The sequence below is a fragment of the Mesoplodon bidens genome, assembly GCF_964165515.1.
Source record: "Mesoplodon bidens genome assembly, chromosome: 1".
NCBI lineage: Eukaryota > Metazoa > Chordata > Mammalia > Artiodactyla > Ziphiidae > Mesoplodon > Mesoplodon bidens.
In genome coordinates this window covers 25,064,569-25,083,145 of record NC_138176.1, presented here as the reverse complement: position 1 = coordinate 25,083,145, position 18,577 = coordinate 25,064,569, and the positions used below count along the sequence as shown (strand labels likewise).

General features: G+C 40.6%; 1 protein-coding gene across 1 annotated transcript in view; it reads left to right on the top strand.

Moving 5' to 3' along the window:
* The window catches only part of SORCS3 (sortilin related VPS10 domain containing receptor 3), a gene marked incomplete at both ends in the record, with an annotated part of 607,736 nt that overhangs the window by 457,573 nt on the left and 131,586 nt on the right, over positions 1 to 18,577 (top strand). Inside the window, one exon of the mRNA XM_081251544.1 lies at positions 7,022 to 7,140. Coding sequence (XP_081107670.1) covers positions 7,022 to 7,140 — 119 coding nt within the window. The remainder of the gene's footprint in view (positions 1 to 7,021; positions 7,141 to 18,577) is intronic.

Genomic DNA, 18,577 nt, shown 5'->3' with positions numbered 1-18,577 from the left:
AATACATAACGATTAGGATCACTGGTTCAAGTCGCCGGGTTCAAATCCCAGAACCCTGAGGAGTGTCAGGAATCCTAAGGTATTCAGGATCACTGTGGTTTCTAAATGTCTATAACTCTGCCAGGTTCCCCTTCTTTTCTAGAAGGAAAAGACACTAGAATTCTCCTGTGAGCAAATCCGTAAGCACAATAGGAAGGAATAGTAACTACCTTTTCTTGTTTTGCTGATTTTTATTACCTACTTTGTCTCAGGTGCTGTGTTAGGCATTTGGAACAATGTCAGTATCCTTTGTTTTGCCCTGTGCCTACAAATAGTTTAGCCTCACTCCCCAGTCAAGGAAAAGGAGGGCTTTTGGAAGCTAAATAACTTTTCAGAGTTTCTTGGAATCTGCTGGATTTCACTTATTTGCACTTGACAGTCCATGTTGTTATTTAAAATAAATAGCTCCTGGGTATTTCTCTAAGAAAAGACCTGAAGAGCTGAATTTGCTTTTTGTTCACAATTTTAATTCACTTTTTCAATTTTGACGATATTACCCAAAGGGATGGAAGTTGAGCGAATCATGGAAAGTGTTTTTCTCTCAGATGGCAAGAGGCATGACGTTTAGGATCGTTTGAATATTTAATCATCTTAAAGGCAAAACATAATCACAGGTCAGAATATAGCACAAGTGTATCGGCTTTTAATGTAATTCATTTCAGCTTAACTTGCATTTACTGAAGCTTTATAAAGTCAGTGCAAGGAGAGAAACAAAGATGACTAAGGCTTTATCCAGGTTTCTAAGGAGGTGATCCTTTTGGAAAGGTTTGACAGAGTGACAAATGCTGGACTTCACAGTGAAACTCATTGATATAGATGCATGAGAAGCTTGCCTTACAAAACTGCTGGTGGAAAAGCAACCTCTTAGGAAGATAAGACTAAGATGTTGGGTTATCTGCTTTGTGCTCTTTCCACATTCCTCAGTTCTCTGATCCAGCACGGATCCCAAGGCATGTTCCCTTGTGAATATCCTGTCTCTATCACTGGCCTGGGATTCTTCTGAGGGCAAGAACCAGTCTTATGTTCTCTGCTTTCTGGAACCTCAGGGAGTGTCTGATGCATGCAGCTTCTCTATACACCTTGACCCAATACAAAAGAAATTAATCGGTCAGTCTAAGGTCACCCTTTCTCACCAAATGAGACCCTTGGTCCACCATCTGTAAGATGAGGAGGCATGAGGCTTGACACAGTGGTGCAATGGTACCGCCTTCCCTAAAGTCTTGCTAGCAGTACAGCTAGTTGAAATAGGGCCTGGTCCTGATAAAGTTATAGAGCAGATCTCTCTATTCACAGGGAACAAAGCTTTTGACTTTTAGTTTTTATAAGTGACCGCACCAGCTCTCAGAAATACATTAGAAAGACATTTGATATTTAGAAATATACTGGGCTTCCCTGGTGGCGCAGTGGTTGAGAGTCCGCCTGCCGATGCAGGGGACATGGGTTCCTGCCTTGGTCCGGGAAGATTCCACATGCCACGGAGTGGCTGGGCCCGTGAGCCATGGCCGCTGAGCCTGCGCGTCAACGGGAGAGGCCACAACAGTGAGAGGCCCGCATACCGCAAAAAAAAAAAAAAAAGAATAAAAGAAATACATTAATTATGAGGATGATGTGACTTAACCATTTGGGGAATCCCTCTCTTGTTTTCCCATAAGGGTATCCTAGTGAGATCTTCATTCAGTTTGGTCTTTCTGGTTTTCCGTTTGAGCATGTTTTTTATTTTTTATTTTTTTGCGGTACTCAGGCCTGTCACTGTTGTGGCCTCTCCTGTTGCGGAGCACAGGCTCTGGACACTCAGGCCCAGCGACCATGGCTCACGGGCTCAGCCGCTCCGCGGCATGTGGGATCTTCCCAGACCGGGGCACGAACCCGTGTCCCCTGCATTGGCAGGCGGACTCTCAACCACTGCGCCACCAGGGAAGCCCCGTTTGAGCATGTTTTAAAGGAAAGGATGGGAAATAGCAGTTCTAGAATAAAGATTAATCCATGTCCACCCATTATCGTGTAATTATATAGTGCCTTCAGTGGGCTTTCCCTACCTAAACGTCCACATACAGTTTTCACTCCCTTTTTTAGAAATTCCCTTCTCCCACAGAACACTTCTCCATCCATGCTAAACACAAGCACTGTCTCCTCCTTCAAGTCCTCCTTAATTATTCCAGCTCAGATGTGCTTTTTCTTGTCTGAACACCTATAGCATTTAGAGAAAGTAAACAGTGATGTCAATCCAGAATACAACTTTACTAGTAGGACCTGTGCTATCATGATCTTTTGATTCTCCACAATAAAACAGAACATTACTTGTTAATTGTACATAAGAAGGATGCTGAGTGTTAAATCTCCTTCCTTCTCTCTTCGTGATAAAGAAGAACTAGCATTTATTGATCCTTTAAAATGTATTCAACAATGTACTAACCTTCTTCATACATAATCTTATTTAATCCTGACGACAGTCCTGAGAGGCAAACACTTACTTTGTTTGTACCTCACAGATGAAAAGTGGAACTGCTGCTTAGCCCGGGGCAATCAGCAAGCAGCAAGCTCAGGATTTGAACTTAGCACTTTCTACCTTCAGAGGCCTTTCTCTCACACACCACAATATGCTTGAGAAATCTGTACCGCTTTGCTTCCTTTTTATCAGGCATCTTGTGTTATTAAAACAAACATACACACAAACAAACAAGACCACAGTTGTTAGAAGCCTATTTGGGGATTTCATGTTATATGATAAATATCTGCTTTCAGTTTCATCATAGAATCCTATGACTGTATTCAGCCTTACTTGGAGATAATGTCCAAAGTCCAAATTTAAGACCTTTTGCAAGTTGGAGGCTTGAGCGAAGTGGTGGTTCCTGCTCACCTTTGACACCCCCAGTCCCCTGTGACACCCTCGGTCACTTCCACCTGGTAGCCTGGCCTGCCTGACATGTTCCTCTCCCCAGACCCCCACTTGGGGTTCTCACCAGGCAGTGGGTATCTCTGTGTTTCGAAAAATAAAAGCGTTGAGACTTCTGATATATGAGTCTGGTTAAAGACTGCAAGGCCCCTGAATTTTAAGTGGATTTCCCAAATGCATTTTAGTGCTGCTTTCCTGTTAAATTGGACCTTTTGTTCCATGCTGGGCAGTGACAAGCAGCAGGGGAGCCAAGAAGGAGGATGAGTGTGGCCCAATAGCTCATCTACCAGGGGCCACAGTTTAGGTAGGTTTCGGTTTTGTATGGGGTGGCCTCGAATACACTTGATTCTTTTTTCAAAGTGTCCAAGTATGGGAGTAAATAGTAAATAGACAGGGGGGAAATGAGCCCATGGCGGGGATAAGCAGATGTCCTCCTGTGCACACCTTTGATTACCAGTACAAGGGGCTTTCCAAGACACTCGCTGGTGAGAAAGAAGCAGGTTGTCAAGTCAACCCTTGTGGTTTCTTTACATGTCTTCACTGCAGCGTTTCACTGGGTTTTAGTGCTTTATGCTAGGAGTAAATCACTCAGGCTGGGTGGGACCAATACTATGCCTGGTGCTCCAAAGCGCAGCCTGGGCTTCTTGCCTTCCCTTGGCCTCTCAGCCAGAAGTGGAAAACCAGGCCATTCTTGGCCTTCTCTGTGGACAGAGACAAAGAGAAAGGCGTCCGCAGGCGGTACACACAGAATGGGGAACAAGGTGGTCTTGCTAACAGGTCAGGGAATGTGGGGACAGGGCACAGTCTATTCTGTGGAGAGGTAGGTAGGGACCAAATTATGGAGTCGAGGTACAAAATGAATGGCTCCTGGTGGACTGTAGGCTTGTTTTGTTTGGCCTAATACTGTTTGGTCTGCACCATATTTTAAATTTAAATTAGCTGTCAATTTTTTAAACATTAGGAAATGTCACATTAAAAAAACTGGGACATTTAGCTTTATGTAGAAACTCAGAACATCTTATTCCTGCATCTCAGTGATGACTGATGCTGAGAAGCAGCTCCCTGTAAAGATGCAAGTGTTGGCCATTTTCCTGTAGTCCCAGCTGTTCCTCAGTGATCCCTGACACTGAGACCATGCGCCCGCTGCCATTCATCACCTTACTCAAGCTCAGTTTCCTCTTATACATTATTTGCCTGGCCCCTGAGATATTTGACTTCATTAGGCTAGTTGTAAAAGGCCTTCTATTTTATAGAAGAATATTTGGGCTTTGTCCCTGGGCACTCAGAACTGTGGGTGATTTTGAAGCCGAGAGGGATCAGCTGAGGTTAGGTTTGAGAGATGATGCTGGCCCCTTGCCTCGGATCCACCCATTTCCAGTCCATCCTGCACCTGAGCACCAGTTGTGAAATGGACGCAGCAGCCAACACAGATGGGAAGGCCTTTTCCAGGCAAGTGGCAGGAGTCGTGGAGAGAAGAGAGATGCTGGAAGCACTTCAGAGGCAGAATTTTCAAGGCTGGGAACCAGCTGGATTGCATGGCATGTGGAGGAAAGAAAAGTGAAGAGGCTTGAGCTACTGGGCAGATGATGAAACTGCTGATGGAGAGAATGAGATCAGTGTTTGACGTGTCTGGATGAAGGGCACCAAAGCCAATTGGCTTTGCCCAGATACAGACATTTGAAAAGTAGGGCTATAGCACATAATGAATTAATTTCCTACCAAAATATGTTTCTTTGTTAAATTAGCATTTTGTTTATTAATAAATGTGTGTAATAGCTAGCTATAAATTTTATGAGTGAACCTCTTCCTAGACAGCAGGGCCTTTCACAATAGAAAATCTGTCTCACTCACTGCCATATTCCTGGTGCTTAAATAATACCCAATACATTATATGCACACAAGAAATACTTTCTGGATCAATCAATCAATCAATTAATTAAAGATCAATAATTAGGGAAAATTTAAAGTACCCTTGTTTTACACTCAGTTGTTATAAATTTTTGTTTATTTAAACTTTTGCCTTTATTTATCTCTGCCGCTTACCACCCCTTCCAGTGTAACCTCCGAAACGTACTCACACCTGTGCACATATTTAAGTGGGCAAGCGCATTAGATGTATGTAGTGATGCATGTCATTTTAGATGATAACAAAGACTTCTCTGCTTTTAATCCTAAAATGACCTCTGTTTTTCACTTTTACCCATTTATTATTTTTAAACACCATTAAATAAACAATATGTATTTTTAAAGCAAGTGTATACAGAGGTTTCTTTATAGAGATTCACTTGTGGTTTTTCCTTGGGGAACAAATAACTGAATGGATTGTCTTCCTCGGATGACCCTGTCATCATGATCAGAATGCTTAGACTCGAGGATTTCTCATTCAGCTACAGCTGCTGCCATAATTTTGGGGGGTTGGTTGAGGAAGGTTCAGCTGCTGAGATCTTTAGAAAATTTTACAAGTAATTATACAGGTTTTACTTATAATAAGTAAGTACATTCTTATTGTAAACACAAGAAAGACGTATATAATATAAAAAGCAAAGGCCCCGCTTCTACTCTCCTTAAGTCCATTCCTTTCCCCCAAAATAGTCATAGCTAATTTTTTTTTTTTTTTTTTTTTTTGCCGTACGCAGGCCTCTCACTGTTGTGGCCTCTCCCGTTGCGGAGCACAGGCTCCTGACGCACAGGCTTAGCGGCCATGGCTCACAGGCCCAGCCGCTCCGCGGCATGTGGGATCTTCCCGGACCGGGGCACGACATGTCCCCTGCATCGGCAGGCGGACTCTCAACCACTGCGCCACCAGGGAAGCCCGTCATAGCTAATTTATATAGATGTCCTTTAAAACATTTTTTCCTATGCAGTTATGGCACAAATATGTATTTATAAAGACATTGTTCTTTGTTTTTGTTTTTTTCATAAATTGAATTGTGCCATACATGTTGCTAAATAATTTTTTAAAAGGTCACAGAACAATGCACCTTGGGGAAATCAGCACATGATGCATATGTATCTACCTAATTCTTCTATTCACAACATGGTGCTTTGTTATATGTGTACGTTTGTTTATTTAAATGTTCTTTAATTCATGGACATTTAGCCAGTTTCTGGTTTTTCACTGCTATGAATAATGCCACAATGAACATTTTTGCCCTTGCCTCTTTGTGAAAATATATGAGTATTTCTCTAGAAAATGTCCCTTGAATTAGAATTGCTGGTAAAAAGATATGTACATTTAAAATTCTGATAGATATTTCAAATTTGTTCCTTCAAAATTCTGTACCAGGAATAAAGACGCAGACGTAGAGAATGGACTTGAGGACACGGGGAGGGGGAAGGGTAAGCTGAGACGAAGTGAGAGAGTGACATTGACATATATACACTACCAAATGTGAAATAGATAGCTAGTGGGAAGCAGCTGCATAGCACAGGGAGATCAGCTCAGTGCTTTGTGACCACCTAGAGGGGTGGGATAGGGAGGGTGGGAGGGAGACGCAAGAGGGAGGGGACATAGGGATATATGTATACATAAAGCTGATTCACTTTGTTATATAGCAGAAACTAACACAACATTGTAAAGCAATTGTACTCCAACAAAGATGTTAAAAAAAATTAAAAATTAAATTAAAAAAATCTGTACCAGGCTTCCCTGGTGGCGCAGTGGTTTGGAGTCCGCCTGCTGATGCAGGGGACGCGGGTTCATGCCCCGGTCCGGGAGGATCCCACGTGCCGTGGAGCGGCTGGGCCCGTGGGCCATGGCCACTGGGCCTGCACGTCCGGAGCCTGTGCTCCACAACGGGAGAGGTCACAGCAGTGAGAGGCCCGCGTACCGCAGGAAAAAAAAAAAAATCTGTACCAATTTACTCTTTGGCTGGTCGGATATAAGATTAACTCTTTCCTCACTCCCTTTCCTGAACTAGATATTCCTTTTCTTAAAAAAATTATTACAAATTCTTTGGACAAGAAAATGCAGTCTCATGATTGTTTTACATTGCATCACTGATCCCCAGGAAGTAGGGCTTTGTGTGCTGAGAGGTTTGGTGACCATTGCCCCTTGTGTCTAAGTGTCTCTCTGCCATCCCATTTCAGATGCTCACTACCTCACCTGCAGGATCCAGGAATGTGCTGAGACCACTCGGAGTGGGCCTTTCACCCGCTCCATTGACATCAGTTCCCTGGTCGTCCAGGATGAATATATCTTCATTCAGGTGAGTCCAGATGTGCAGTCAGTGGTAGAGGGAGGATGCGTGGGGGACGTCAACTGCGACTGGGAAGATGAGGACGGCTCTCCAGAGGCTGTGAAGATGCGGAGCTGGGGTGCTGTCCCTTCTGTGCTTTCAGTACACAGTCCGCTGGGGAGATCCCAGACTTCCGGTGAAAGATGAAGGTGTTATGGGTCCTTACTGTTTACAGGGAACTTCAGTGGCCCACTGAGTCCTTCAGTTGAATTGTTCTTTTATTATACCAAAGGGGTCTTGAAATGACCAGGACTTAGGCTGGAGTTTGAGATTACTTAGAATCAGATCTCATTAGAGATGAGTAATTAGAGATAAGTAATTTATCAAAGCCACATTCTATTTCTGTCCAAAGTGATTATCTAATGTGGGAATGAGAATCTCCAAGAAATTCAGCATCTCGAGGATCTTCTTGCTGTGAAAATTGAGGTCTCACTAAATCTTCCCCTCCCTTTGCAGTGCTGACCACCCCCTCAAATGTCCAAGCTCCAAATCCTTCACTCTAAGAACTCTGTGACTCCTAGAGAAAACTGGATGGGATTAATATTTTTAGGCAGGCAATGGAAGCCTCGTTTTAGATTTTGAGTTTCACTGAAAGGAGGTGCAAAATAGATCAAAAATGAGGGAAAACGAAGATGCTCCATCGAGTGATGGACTTTGTGTGTGTGTGTGTGTGTGTGTGTGTGTGTGTATGTTACTGAGCTAAATCATACTTGCATTTGAGGGCGCCCTTGATCGCCCTGTCCTCTGCCTTTCCACCCTTCTATGGTCTGTTGTTTTCCAGACTGCTTCCTATAGGAACCTTGAACTTTAGAATCTCCCTGAGTTTGCTCAGAGCTGAAAGCACCTAAAGGGCTTTCTCAGCCTCACTCCTGGTCTTTTAGTCCAGATCAGCCCCATCTCCTCTATAAGACCTTCTCTGAACTTCCAATCTGGGTACGACTCTTCCTCTAATCTGTTCCTCTAGCACATAGGCTATTAGGAATTGTTACTTAAGTCTTAGTAGATTTGTCTCCTTCTTTCCAAACTGTGTTTTACACTCTCTGAGAAGAGGGACAATATTTTATACACACATTTTACCTTGAACCTTGGCCTTTGCAAATCAAGGGTGCTCAATGTCTACTTGTTTTATTGATTGACTATGCATGTAGCAGTTACTATTTTTTTACAAATCAGCTGCATGAATTTTTTTTATTATTATTGGAGTATAATTGCCTTACAATGTTGTGTTAGTTTCTGCTGTAGAACAAAGTGAATCAGCCATATGTATACATATATGAAGGCTCATGGGTTTTTGAGCTCTACTATGATATAGGAAAAGTAGCCAGCCATTCAAAAATGAGCTTGAAAGAGGGAGTGAAAGAGAGATCTTTGTGCTTATATAATCACTGTTTCTCAGCCAGAATTTCAGGAATTTTTTTCTAAATCTTGGCAGGTCATTGGTACTACCATTTTCTTATTCATAAGTATTTATTGAACACATACAATGCAAAATATACAGTACTAGGCACTACACTTGGTGTTCCCCAGCTTTCTGCCTTTGACCTTCTAATCTTTGCCCCGCCCCCTCACCCTCTGGGAGATCTCATGGTTTTGAGCATCTTCTCCATGTTCTGATGACTCTCAAGTCAATGTGCTTTGACCTCTATCATGTACAGTAGACCTACATATCTAACAGCCATCTCAATATCTTCACTTAGATATTCCACAGGTTAAATGTAATTGACATGTCTCCCTTGAACTTGACACATTGGTGGCACTGCCCTCTACCACGTCATTCAAGGTAGAAACCTGGAAGACAGTCTATGTCATCAAATTAAATGAATCCACAGCCTCTGCTAATATCACCTTATTTCTCAAGTGTTTCCTATCATTCCATTCCCATTGTTATGGCCCCAGTTTAAGGCTTTATTGTTGCTTTCTCTCTATTTAATTTTTTTAAGGTAGAAGCACAGGGATGACTTATGAATTTACCAGTCTGATTGCCCTTTTCTTAATGCTAATACTGCATAAAACGATGAGCACGGCAGAATTGTTTCTGGGCAACATGACTTAGAATTTAAAATGTTCAATTTTCTTGTTTCCTTTTTCTTTGTATTGCATAAAGTTTTCTGTAACTGCAGGCAGAAATCCAGAATTTTTTTCTAACTGTTATGAAATACTCCTTTTTAAAAGAATTATTATGCTGGAAACCAATAGAAGTTTTTCCCTTTAATCAGCATTAAGTTTTATTTTGTTTGAAAGAGATATGCATTCCCATTATTCAGTAAAGTTTTATTGATCCCTTACTACATTGCAGCCCCCTGTTTTAGGTGCTGGGGTTAAGATATTGAACACAACAAAGTTCTTGCTTTTGTGGCATTTACATGCTAGTGGGAGACAGGAAAATATGTAGGTGATATGTATACATCCATACATCCATAGATATGAAAGGTTGTGAAGGGTAGTGGTCAGTGACCTGTAGTTTGGAGCCTGATGGCCAGCATTTATTCCAGCCTTGGTTTGCCACACTTAGCTGCATGACCTTGACCTGTGCCTCATTTGACTCATCTATAAAAAGAGGATAATTATAGTACCCACTTCATGGGTTGCTAGGAGGATTACATTTGTAATCCTGTAAAGCACCAAAACAATATTCTATAAATGTTGCTTTGTATCTTTTTATCTATCTTCTACTATCATCTGTTTATCTATCTACAAAGTATAGCAGATGATGGCAGTGCTATGGATAAAAATAAATGAGGGGCCTTGAATGTTGCGTGTCTGTGGATATTGCTATTTAGGATAACCTGGGAAGGCCTTGTTGGGTAATGACCAGGGAGAGAGTGACAGAAGTTCGTAGTCAGAGGGGGATGTGGAGCTAGGTCTGTGGTGCCTTGCACTTCCTTGTGCCCCTTATGCAGATGTGGAGTAGGCAGCTAGAAATTTGAGGCTGGGTTTAGAAGCAGGAATGGTGGGAAGGTAGGGGCTGGAGATATAAATGGGAAGGGTGTCCACATATTGATACTTTTGAACTGCAGCATTGAAGTCACTGAGGGAGTAAGTGTAGCTAGAGAAGAGAAACCATCTAAAGGCTGAGCCACAGGACACTCCAATATATAGAGTTCAGGGAGATGAGGGAGGTAGTAAATGACACTTGGAGAATATAGAGATTACATCAGGAAGGCACAGGGTGGTAGATCTTACAGGGCCTTGAAGGCTGTTTTAAGGATTTTTTTTTACTATGAAAGAGATGGGAAGCAGTTGAATAGCAATGCTCCAAAAAATGCAAAAGGCCAATACTCTTGAGAAAAACATTGAATTTCATTAATCATCAAATAAACACAGATTAAATGCTGTTATTTGCAACTATCAATTGGCTACAATAGAAATAAAATAAAAGATGTCAGTGGGTTGCAGGTAAACAACTACACATACTGCGGGTGCAAATATAAGTTGGTTGCCCATCAATACTGAATCAGAGTCTTTTCATTCTCATAGGTGAGTTTGAGGGTTGACTGACTGATGTGACAAATATATCTTAGTTCTGACAGTGTATGCTTAGTTTTTAGTTTTAATTGCTTCTTTTTAAGAAAAAAGATCATTATGTGGTCTGTTTTCCTTGCTTTCCTGCATATGTATTTGTTTGAGGATTTTGAATATTTGTTCTAACTAAACTTTATGAATATAACTTTATACAACATAGCACATCTTCTATTTTCGTATAATCTATTGATTTCCTCTTGTGACCAATTTTAAAATTAGTGCATTTCCATGCCTTTCTATTTCTTCCCCTCTCTCTTTAATTCCTCTACCACACAGTTTTGGTTGGTTATGTTATCTCTTAGTGTTTGCTTTCCTATAATTCTGTTAGTTTAAATATTAAGCACTGCTGAAGACAGGTAGGAAAAAAAATAGCATGTGTGTTTATGACCTCCTTCCTTCTCCCTTCTATCCAACCCCAGTTTTGTTAATTAAATCATTTGGAGCATTTATATTCTGCTTGAACCATCATTCCTGCATTTATTTTGATTTTAGTTTTAGGTAAATTTATTCAGTGGTCCTTTTACTATAGTTTTCCCATTTGTTTCTTGGTTGTCTGAAATTTGTCCTTTAGTAATGTCTTCAAGAAAGGTGAATTCTGGAATGTTGAAAATATGTTTGTTTCTCCCCTTTATGCTTTAATATCATCTTTTAAGGTATAAAAGATGTCATTTGCTTTCCATAAAAACTTTGCTCCCTTAACTTATTGAATGTTACTGTGTCTGGCTAGTCTCATATTTTTCCTTTTAGGTGTCTTGATATTTTTTTGCCCTTGATATATAAAGTCCTTTAATATATATATATATATATATATATATATATATATATATATATAAAATATACATACACACACACACACATATATATTTGAATACTATTTACTTTATTAGTGTATGTTTTGTGGTCATTAATACTATGTTGATTCTTTCCCATGGAATATGTCTCATTCAATTGGTTCAATTTCTTCTTCCTTTTTAATTTCTCAAAAGTTTCTGTGATTTATATTTTGAAATATGTATTTTATTTATTATATACGTTCGTTTTATTGTTTTGGCTCTCTTCCTTCAAGGCACTTAGGATGTGTACAAGGGGCAAGAAAGACAAAGGGGAGACATCTTCTTTTTCTTCTAGTATGTTTAACTCCCTGAGCAAAATGAAATTTATAAAAACAGTTTTACTCATACTGTCCTTGAATGAGTATGTAGCCATGCCCAGGCTCCTCTTTGCCTTTTTTGCTGCTATTGTTTTTAACTGTTTTCATGAGCTTTGCCAGCTTATATTTTATCTCTTTTTGTTGTCTCAACATATCTCCCCTGAGCTCTTGTATGTCTGCTTGACCTCTTCTTTTATAAAGGTGATTGCATTATGCGGGTTATTTTTATTTCTGGCAGTGTGGTCACAATTTTTATTTGGTTCATGGAAATATTTTTTGTTCTATGTCTGCTCTTTGTTTTTCCTGTTCCTTTCTCTCTTTTATTTTGTTGTATTATTTTGTAACTCTTGTGCTGTTTTCTTCTCTTTTTATATTTTTCATCATTACTTATTTTTTAATGACATGAGCTCTTCTGGCTGAACTATTTGAGGAGGTTCATCTTGGGGATCAGGGCTCTGATCAAGGCTCTCTTTCAGCTTAACAAGAGTCCCCCTTTGTTCTCAGTGAGGTTCCATATAACTAAAGATTATTAGTCTGTTAGTGGATTCTTTTTATAAGGTAAAACTGCCTGAGCAGTTCTCTAGCCAGCCATGCCTCTCCAGCTTCTCCTTGTCACCAGTGAATTCTGGAAACGCTCCCACTGCCAATTCCTGAGCCACATTCCCTTGGTTCCAAATAACAAGTTGTTAGTTTTGCTCCTTAGGAAATATCATCTTTAGAGAACTCTGTATCTCTAGCTTGATCTAAGATTTGTAGCTGTAGGCATTTTGCTCTGGTGCCTGTCTGTACCCTGTTTGTCCTTTACTGCCTTTGGCTTCCTTTCCACATATAGTGTTTCAGGATTATGTCTTCCCTAAGTATAGAATTTGCGTTTTTCTTTCATGTTTTTCTTGTTGCTCCAGGATGATTTATGAAAGGAAAAGGGGGAAAGCACCATTATTACTTGGCTATTTAAAACCATTTATAAACCCTTATCATGTATTTTCTGAAATGTTGCAATAACTTGCTAACTGATTTTCTTGCTCCCAGATCAACATACCTCCAATTTGTTCACAACACTACTTCCAAAGTAATTTATTTAACATAGAAATCAATGTCCTTGCCTTCAGTGGCTTCTCATCACCTATAGGTTAAAATCCAATTTCCTTAACATTGCCTACAAGCTCTTCTACTATCTGGATCCTACCTACTGCATCAGCCTCATGTGAATTTCTTTCCCACCACTGTTCCCCTTATACCTTCCTTTTTATATTTTACCCTTCAATAAAAATAAACTATTGTAGTCTCGACGCATACACCATGTCGTTTTTGCACCATGTCATTTCTTGCCTAATGTGCCTTTCTTGTATTCTTTTTTCCGGCTTGGAATGTCCCTTTATTAAATAAACTCATCCTTTAAGATTCAACTTAGACAATGCCGCCTATAGGAAGTCTTCCCTGACATCCTCAGTCAATCGGGATTAGACCAAACTCCTTTGGTCTAATTACTTATCCATGTGTATTATGCTTCCCGAGCCAGGTCTGTAAACTTTAAGAGGACAGGATTATGTCTTATTCATCATAGTTTTTCCTGCACTTAGCGTAATGACTGGTACTCAATAAAAGTTTGTTGAACTGAACTGAACTGAGAAGATAAGACGCGTCCTTATTCTCAAGGAGTGTAGTTAGTTATCTTTTTAAAGCAAGGGAGTCTTGTTTCTCCAGCTAACAATATAAGACAACTTAGGGTAATTGGCAATTGCTCACTGCATAAGAAATGACCGTATGTAGAATGTCTCTGCATTTTTATAGAACTGCTGTCCAGGAATTATCCATTATATTATTCAATGTCCTTTTTATATTCATTCATTTAAATGTATTCAAATACATTCAGCCCAGTGGGGAGCACAGACAACAAAGCAATTACAATGGAGTGTGATGAGAGCTGTATTTGTGGAAAACTTGCACCGCTCTTGGAGTGAGGAGGAAGAGCCCTTCACCCTGCCCTGGAAGGAGGGTCAGTACAAGTTTCCTGGCAGCAGGACTGTGAGTACCAGTTAGACAAGTGGAGGACAAAGGGCACTGCAGGCAGAGGGGAAGACATAGGTAAAGTGAGGTAAGTGAGAGACCATGGTATTGCATTGGCCAAAAAGTTCGTTCAGGATTTCTATCTGTTATGGAAAAGCCCGAACAAACTTTTTGGCCAGCCCAATATATCACGACCTCTATCTAAGGACAGCTATAATTATGGGAGGGAGTGAAGTGGCTGGAAAGTAAATTAGAAAATTGTCCTGAAGAGGTAAACCTTTTCTATTTCCTTTAACTGAATACTGTTAATTTTATGTTTCCCTCTTTGCAGTTACTAAAAAGCTCACAACTGATTTTTGTGTCAATTTTAGCAGTTTCCTTGCATTAAGCTTTATGCTATTCTTCTTCCTTTCTCCTATACCACTGGTCATTTTTGATGACTTGGCACCTTTCTTGTATTTTTTTATATTTTTGCTTGATAATTGCCTTTTTAAAAAAAATTATTGGATACCATCTCAAATACATTCCTGCAATCAGTGTGGGTCTTTATTTTACTTTATTTTTTTGGAGGGTATGAGTTTTGAAAATTGAAGTGGGGATCAGGAAGGGCTTTATGGAAAAGGTAAGATTTGCACTGCAGTGATGAATATCTACTTCTGAAGCAAGGAAAGAACAAATATTTTTCATTCTGTTCATTGAAATAAAGCTGCTTCAGAAGACTTTTGTAAGAGCAGAAAACCCTCAGACCAACAGTAGCTTCTCCTCCATTGGTTAAGCCCACAGATTTGTATCTGAGCAATATATTAGGGCATCAGGGTAGGTTGTTTTCTTCCTACCCTGGCTAGAAGTCTGCCAAAGAACGGTTTTGGGAAAAGCTATAGTGCACCTGGGCTTGGGTCCAGCCCAGCCTTTGTGGGTGACATCCCTGTGGAGAGTTGGACACCGAGGATTATGCTGCCACTAAAAGTCTTGCCATTTTTCCATAGTTTGACTTTTAAAGGGGAGACTTGCAAAAGCAGATTATTCACTTCTATGCCTACAATTTGAGTAGCTAAATAACAGCAGGATGGGCATAAGGGGCTTTGGTGGGTTTGGTTTTTCATAATTTTTTTTTTGCGTTACGCGGGCCTCTCACTGTTGTGGCCTCTCCCGTTGCAGAGCACAGGCTCCGGATGCGCAGGCTCAGTGGCCATGGCTCATGGGCCCAGCCGCTCTGCGGCATGTGGGATCTTCCCGGACCGGGGCACGTACCTGTGTCCCCTGCATCGGCAGGTGGACTCTCAACCACTGCGCCACCAGGGAAGACCTGGTTTTTCATAATTTTAAGGGATTTACCGCTTAAATTTTCTAACTTTTAAAAGTATTGATATCTTATATTTTGTTTTAGTGCTACCGGAGATAGAACTCTAAGGGAGAAAAAGACAAAACCTCGCAGAAAAGGAGACCATTCGATACACTGGTCCTACCCTTTTGTGCCCAATGTTTTTTTTGTGTGGCTCTTACATTGGCTCTTAGGGAACTTGTCTCAGATGCTAACAAAAATGGAAGAGGGTGGGGCTCCAGGACCCTTAGCCCTCCCTAAAAGTGTAATTCTGCTTTTGTTTGCTCTGTATATCAGCGTTCTTAATGCTTTCATTTGACAAAAGGAATCTGCTGCTAAGAAAGGTTTGAAAACCACTGACATTTTTATAGCACTGCTGACTGCATAGGTCAAAGTCAGGCTTTTGTGTGTGTGGACAACTGAACCACTAGGAATTCGGGTGACATCTAGGCTTATATCCTCTCTCTGCATATTTATAAATGAGGTGCCTGTATTTAAGGCATAATTATTTACCCACAGTGAGTCATTATGTACAAACGTATATGCATTTGAGAGTGCAGTTTAAATAACCAAAAACCTAGCTAAGCTCTTCATAATGCACTTCCCATGATATTAATTTTGCATAAAATATTCACCCTCTCCCATTTGTTCCTCCAAAGGAAAGCTTCCCAGGCCCAGTCATAATTTCCTTTTTCTGGGCATGATGTTATTATTTTTTATCCTGTATCTTGTGTGGTAGGAAGGTCCATAGACTTACTCATGCAGCTCCTATAATTTAGACAGATCCCAAAGGTTCTGCCTCACTTTTTACTTTTTCTTTTCTTTTTTTTTTTTTTTTTTTTGTGGTACGCGGGCCTCTCACTGTTGTGGCCTCTCCCGTTGCGGAGCACAGGCTCCAGATGCGCAGGCTCAGCGGCCATGGCTCACAGACCCAGCCACTCCGCGGCATGTGGGATCTTCCCAGACAGGGGCACGAACCCGTGTCCCCTGCATCGGCAGGCGGACTCTCAACCACTGCACCACCAGGGAAGCCCACCTTTTACTTTTTCATTGACAAAGAGGTAAAGGTAGCCATCTTGATGGTTTTGCTTAGGGAACCTAGTGTTTGATCTCCTGCTACTGGGGATGCTGAGCTGGAGATGTACAGCAAACTGTGAAATGTGTTAATCTGTCAGTGCCTTTTCTGTGCAGGAGGCCCAGGGCCTGGGGTTTTGTAGTAAAATCAAAAGGAGCTAATTCTTCCCAGAAGAGCCCTTGTTTTAATGGGAGAGTGTCTGCCTGAAATGCCTCCGTTCCACATGGATAAAAGAGAAATCGGCTTTCCTCTGTAGGGGCAGAGGGAGAGAGAGATAAGTTGGTTTCTGTGTTCTACGCCAAGATGGTTGGAAATCTTGTCTTTTCTCCTTATGGAGTAGCTTTTCTAGTGATTATCCTGGAGAATAGGTAGTTCAGCAGTGGTTAGCAGTAAAATCCCTTCAGTGATATGATTCATACCCTGGCTATTAGGGAGTGTGTTGAAGAAGTAGGAGCAGAGCCCTAATAAGTTATCACAAGAGATTTGTATGTCTTTACTGAGCTACATGAAGCCCGGTCCTTTCCTCTCTTCTGGCACAGGAGGTGGCCTTTAATGTGATATGGGTTCAGTTTCACTGTGCATGCAATTGAATTAAAAAAAAAAAAAGCAAGTATGACACTGACCTATCTTCAGATATCTAAAGTGTAAGAGAAAAAACAGATCCATAATTAAGATCCAGATAAAGTACTCTGGAGGGGTGGACAAAGCAGAAAATTTGAAGGAGGGAAGGCCATCCCAACCCTGCCAGATCCTTCTCCATATCCACAAGGAGACCAGTAACCATGCAGAACCATCTGCTATGTAATGCCACTTTTGACCCCTGGTGAAGTTGTGTAGAGAAGCCCCCTCTATAGCAAGGAAATCTGAGGGTGGAGCAATGCCATACATAAGAGTGGTTCTCAGATGATTCCAGTAGTACAATGAATCCAGTGGGTAGTTTAGATACAAGTTGCTGTTCGTTATTAAGAGTTGTGTGTATAAACATAGAAAAATAGCACCATTGTACTATTTTTGTGTGTTGGGAGATGTTCTAGAAGTATTAGCAATTAGCAAGTACAAGTAACCAATTAACAGATATTTGTTGAGCCACTAGAAATACACCAGGTGCAATGGAGCATGTTAGAGATGGAAGACGTTGTCCCTGCTCTGAAGCAGTTTATGATTCGAGTAGCTAGTGGTCTGATGTGGGGAAAAGAACCCTGAACTCAGAGACCTGGGTTGTAATTAGGAATCTGCCACCTGCCAGCCAGGGAACACTGGGCAATTCACTTGGATTTTTAATTTCCTGATCTTTGTAGAATGGAATCATGCTACTTGCTCTGCCTAAATTGGAAGGTTGTTGTGAGGATCAAGGGAGATACTACTAAAGGCTTTGGAATGCTTTGAAACTACTAATGGCTTTGGAATGCTTTGAAAACTAGGAGCCCTATAAAATGCAAGAATCAAGAGACTAATCCACGTGCAAAAATCAACCTCACCGTATTTTGTGTATGCACCTTCTCTTTGAAGGGTTTTTATAAGCCTATCACATAAAAGATTACTAAATCTTTCCCCCAAATTCATTCTTTAATTATTCATGGCTTCAAGTCATTTATCGACATATGTGCATAATAAAATCATCCCACATGTCTTCCATAGTGTTGGTTATCAAAGAAACCAACTTTTAATATACATATATCTGTGTATAGATAACTGTAGATATCTTTCAAGACTCTTGAGTGCCTTCTTGTAGCATCTTGGTCCCCAGATCCCTGGGTTTTGATACTTTAAGAGCCCGTTTTACGCACCTACATGAGAGGTAGAAGAGCCTCGATGATGTGGCTACTGTACCCCTAATAAATTGTTATCTTTCTGAAAGAAAAAAAGCCCTGAGGCAGAAATTGAGTGTAATTATTCAAAGAAAAACTATTTGGCAATATTTTAAATGATGTTAATTTGGCCTTAATGGGAGAGATTTTGAATGTTAAATAAATAGCAATTTTATCATTAGGGACACATTTACAACACAGGAGTTTAAAGAAAAATGAAAGAGTTTCAGAGATGATCTTCAAAAGAAATCCAATAAAAACATCTTCAGGTGAATATCCTTGAAGCTCTTTCAAAATCTTAAGTGTTTTTAACAGGCAGCACTAATGGACGGTCTTTATTTTTTTTTTAATGTTTATTGGAGTATAGTTGATTTATAAGTTGTGTTAGTTTCAGGTGTACAGCAAAGTGAATCAGTTATACATATACATATATCCACTCCTTTTTAGATTCTTTTCCCAAATAGGCCATTACAGAGTACTGAGAAGAGTTCCCTTTGCTGTACAGCAGGTTCTTATTAGTTATG